Source organism: Andrographis paniculata, unplaced genomic scaffold (assembly GCF_009805555.1).
Source record: "Andrographis paniculata isolate CXL003 unplaced genomic scaffold, ASM980555v1 Contig15END, whole genome shotgun sequence".
Classification (NCBI taxonomy): Eukaryota; Viridiplantae; Streptophyta; class Magnoliopsida; order Lamiales; family Acanthaceae; genus Andrographis; species Andrographis paniculata.
The window spans coordinates 1,630,939-1,636,402 of NW_026137435.1; the positions used below are offsets into that span (position 1 = coordinate 1,630,939).

A 5,464-nucleotide genomic window follows, 5' to 3' on the forward strand; every position below is an offset into this window, starting at 1 on the left:
ATATTTAGCCTTAAAAAAAACTATTTTGTAGTATATTTACTATTTTTTGAGGCTAAATAAAAAAAAATGAATATATTTGTAATTTTATAAATTTAGAAATTGAAATTCTAAAATTTATTCGTTGTTTGAGCAAATGTAGGTCAAATACTACCGCCGAGAAGATTAGACGCAATGTTTATGAAACTATGAAAGAATTTGACGCAATTTTAGAAGTATAAGGGATTTGACGCAATTTTAAAAGTATAAGGGATTTGACGCAATTTCATGAAATTAGTATTTGCAATTTGGCCTTATTATTATTATTATTATTTTCAATTTAATTACATATTCATGTCCCCATCATTATCATTGCCACCGATGGTAATTACGTCATTATCAACCACAATTGTAAAACCAACATTCATTTTATTCATATTAATTATATATATAAAATTATTTAATTATATATATGTGTGTTACGTTAGTTATTATTATTATTATTATTATTGTTGTTGTAGTTATTGTATTACATTATGGAAGAAAAATTCACCTTCCATAGTACTGGTCAGGACCAAAATTTTCTCCTCTCCGCCGGCGGCGGCGCCGCCTCGTCCTCCGGCGGTTCATCCACGTCATCGTCGTCACAAAGCACGGCGCACTGCTCCGAACCGCAGAGGAACAGCAGCGATAGAAAAAATCACGGTGAAAGGTCCGGGACCGAGGAGGCCAGGACCGCCGGCGGCGGGGAGAGGCACCCGACGTACAGAGGCGTACGGAAGCGGAATTGGGGGAAATGGGTCTGCGAAATCCGGGAGCCCCGGAAGAAGTCGAGGATATGGCTGGGGACGTATCCGACGGCGGAGATGGCGGCGCGTGCGCATGACGTGGCGGCTTTAGCCATAAAGGGCCAATCGGCTTACCTCAATTTCCCCCACCTGGCCCACGAGCTCCCCCGCCCTGCCTCCGCCGCGCCGAAGGACATCCAAGCCGCCGCCGCCAAGGCGGCGGCGGCGACGACATTTCCGATGGAAGAATCAGCCGCTAGCGGCGGCGGCGGCGCCCTCGTGAGCTCCGAGTCGTCCACGAATTTGGCTTCGCCGAATTCGGCTCACGACGGCGCCGCCGACGACGCGTTCTTCGACTTGCCGGATCTTTCCGATCGGCGCGGCGGCTACTGTTACTACGCGTCGTCGTGGCAGCTGGCCGGAGCCGACGTCGGCTTCCGGCTGGAGGAGCCGTTCTTGTGGGAGTGCGAGTAATTATTAGTAAAGTCGCATTTTTGCGTTATACTGAAGTCGCATTTCGGGGTATACTGAAGTCGCATTTTGGGTTTTACTAAAGTCGCAGTTGGGGTATACTGAAGTCGCTAACATCCATTCTTTAGTATTGGGTATGTTCTACGGAGGTATTAAAAATAAATTTAAATTATTTTTAAAAAAATCATAAATAGAAATAAGCCACGTAGTGATGATTGATGATGAATTTAGTATTTATTTATATCAAACCTAAACTTATGTCAATATTTCTGTCTCGTGCCTATACATATATATATATATATACACATCTATATGTGTAATAAAATTTAATTTGGCATTTTTATGTTTTTTTTAGAATGTATGATGAGTTAAGCAATAGGCAGTTTGAATAGGCAATTGTTTCATTTTTTTATTTTCTATTTTAAAAAAAAAAAAAAATTCAAATCGAAGTCATTGATAAAATCAAGTTTATAAAATTATTACAATTTCATATTTCAATAAATCTTAAATCATCATTTGGCTATTTTTTTATTTTGTAAATGTTTATACATAATATGTGATATAAATATGTATTATTTTTATTTATTTATTTTTTATTTTAAATAGTAAAATTTTGAATTGAAATAATTATTTGATGTAATGTTTTAAATGTAAAATTAAATTCTAGAATAATATAATAAATAAAAAATAAGTGTTTGATTTCATATATTTAAAAAAAAATTAAAATAGTAAAATCAGCTGAAAAAATTGTACAAGTAAATACACAATTTCAAACTTAATAGAACATCAAGATGTTGCATCTCATGTCGATCCTTAAACATGTTCATAACGACTCATATCTACTTCTAAATTTATTTATAGCAAAAAATTAATATTTAGTTTATGAAAATTGAATAAAATCCCTCGTTTAAAAATTACGTCAAACTTTTTTATAGTTTAAAAAATTTTGCATTCAATCTTCTTTCATCATTACTTAACAGTGAATCTTCTACATGCGTCGTAACTGTAACTGTAAAAGTAAATTTAAATCTCCAATTATAAAATTACCATTAACTAATAACATAAAAATGTTAAACATATCATTTTTTTAAATTATAAGAAAGGCTAATGCAATTTTAAAATAAGAAGGGGTTTGCTGCAATTTTCGTAAATTACAAATGAATTTTATGTTGAACTTGTTAATTTTTATCCATTAATTAACATTCAATTCAATTCGTTTTGACTTTTAATTTTAAGTTTAAAAAAATTTAAGATTTTTAAAAGTAATAAAAATTAAATATATTATATAATATTTTGAAAAAAAAATAAAAATATTTAGTATAGGGTAATATTTAACATAAAATTTAACATTAATTAATAATGTCAAAATTTATTGTAAACAAAATTTCAAAATCTATTTGTTTTTTTTTTCAATTTTTTTTTCAATATATTTCCCTTAAATAATTAATATACTATACATTCTCATTATTTTCATATTATTTACACAATTTCTTATAATTCGCATCAAAATTTTTTCTTTGAAGCAATTACATATTTCATTGAGTCAAATAACTTTTAAGTGCGTTTAATTGATTATGATTGTGATATTTTGAAATTGAAAATTTTTAAATCAAAAATTAATTTTTAAATACAATACTTTAAACACATATATTATTGAAATTATTAAATGAAAGTAAATATTAAATCTAATTTTAAAAAATCAATAACAATTATATATTACAAATGAAAAAAAATTAGGTTTTTTTTACTCTTTTTCTACTCATTTTTACTATTATAACTTTCATCAATTTCAATAAAATTTTCATAATAGCAAAATATTATTTACAGAAAATTTCAAATAAAAAAAATCAAAAGAAAGTTAAAAAGCACAAAATTGTATTTATTTATTTAGTATTTTCACAATAGGGGGTTCCTAAAAAAATATTTTAGTAAATACAAGAATTTAGGCTAATTTATAATTAATAAATAATTAAAAAAATATATTAGTAAAAATAATTATTATATAATATAAATATTTATAAATTAAAATTAAAATAATTAATTAATTGAATTAATATTAAAATTATTATAAATTATAAAATTTAAAATACAATTAAAATATATAACAATTCCCAAGTGGATGGAGGAAATATATATAATACGGAATTTTATTTTATAAGCACAAACAATACATTTTTAAGCTCATATCTCTCTAAAATTATAAACACTAAAAAAACACAATATATTCGTTTTATATTTTTAGTTTGATGTATTTTTTATATTAAGTATGAAAAAATATATGATAATATAAAAAATAATATTCTGTATTATTTTTTTATCAACGAGTATAGAATATAAACTACATTTGTTTGGTTTTTATTTTAAATTGAGGTAGTTATTTGAATTTTGATTTACATAATATTTTGATTTGATATTTTATAAAATAAAATAATACTCCTATATTTTTATTAAAAATCGTACAAAATGAATAATTATATTTTTTTATTTGAAATATAAACCAAAGTGTGTGTATATATATAAATATTTTGGCGAACACGCCCTAAAAGAAAATTGAGATTAAATATGGCAAAAAATTTTAGGTTCGAGATTGGTTCACTCACAAGCTTCACATCAAACTACGTATAAGTTGGCGATTGTATCCTATCGACCATACAAATAATTCAACAATATGCTGATTTTTTCCGTTGGATCGATTTTAATTTTAATGATATGATTGGTATAAATGGGGTGTAATTTAAGATTTTTTCTTTTTTTTTAAATGACATTTTAATTAAAAAAAATATATATTAAATAGGTAGATTATATTTGATAATAAAGTTTATCCAAAATGTAGACACCTTAGTAATTAATTATTTTCTAAAATTTCTATATTAATAATGATATGATGTATTTAATTGATAAATATGTTCTTATTGTAACAACAATATGATGTTTTAATTTAAGTTCCAAAATGCATATTCCATCCCCCAGCCTTTAAGTTCGTATTTATATTTTGGTACGAATTTTTTTTTAAAAAAAATTATATTTGTATATTTTTTTTTTGTACAAATATCATTCTATTAGTATTACAAGATACTAATAGAAGTATTTTTACAAATTTTTCTTAATTTGTACTATGTTTTGATATAATAATTAATATTAAAATCAACACGCAAAAAGTAAATATGACTTTAAAATTTTTATTTTTCTAAAATATAGAGTTTGTTCACTCAACATTTCTCAATGAAATAATTTTTCATAAATATTTCTCCCTCCGTCCCGGCTAATTTGTCCCCTTTAGTTTGACACATAGTTTTAGATATTATGTAATTAGTAAGTAATGAAGAAATGTATTAGTAAAAATACTTGTGATATAATAAAAATAATTATAGATAAAGATAACTAAATAGTTAAATTAGAATAAAAAATTATAAATTATGAATTTTAAAATGTGATTAAAGTGTATAATTATATTTCCAAAAAAAAAAAAAGACAATTTATGTGAGACAGACAAATATATAAATAGTGGACAAAAAAATAGAGACGGAGAGAGTATAAAAAAAATACAGATATACACACATTAATATAATATATATTATTTATTCATAAAAAGTCAACAATTCAACGCATAATATTATTTTTTATATTACCAACACAGTTCCTTGTACCACACAAAAAATCAAAAATATTGTTAATAAATCAAATTTATTCATAATTACAGAAATTATTTATGAAGAAAATTAGTTATCGAGATTTAGATATATATATATATAATGTCGCTCTTGTTACCGTGTTAATTGGGTTAAATCATCGTTATCCTAATTTGATCCTAATTTAACCAAATAAACAAATATTTACGAAGAAAACACTATAAGAAAAAATCATTTTTGTAACAAAATTTTTTTGTCTCTAAATCTACTTTTTCCGTTACTAATGACATTAAAGACAGAATTAAGAATGGAATTACGTTAGCTACGTCAACTTTAGGGATAAAATTCCATTACAAATATATTATTTTTTGTAGTGAAATAACAAATATTAATATAATATATAATACATATTTTAATAGCATATTATATAATTAGATATAATAAAATATATGTTGATTTTAGCACAACAATAATAACTTCTTGACACAATAGTATATAGCAACATAACATATGTTATCTAATTGCATCAAATTAACGTGTTGTAGTATGTTTTTATGAAGAATTGTTAATTGTTTTATGTTGATTTTCTAATTTGGTCAA

At 25.8% G+C, this 5,464-nt stretch overlaps 1 protein-coding gene across 1 annotated transcript; it reads left to right on the forward strand.

The window, feature by feature from the left end:
* The first annotated feature begins 500 nt into the window (after nt 1-500).
* LOC127262419 (ethylene-responsive transcription factor ERF039-like) lies at nt 501-1,499 on the forward strand. Its single transcript, XM_051291093.1, has one exon. It carries the CDS (start codon nt 513-515, stop codon nt 1,236-1,238), a length of 726 nt encoding a protein of 241 aa, XP_051147050.1. The 5' UTR covers nt 501-512; the 3' UTR covers nt 1,239-1,499.
* The last annotated feature ends 3,965 nt before the right edge of the window (nt 1,500-5,464 follow it).

Excerpts from the sequence above, each read along its gene's own strand:
- LOC127262419 (XM_051291093.1), top strand. The coding sequence starts at position 513 with ATGGAAGAAAAATTCACCTTCCATAGTACTGGTCAGGACCAAAATTTT.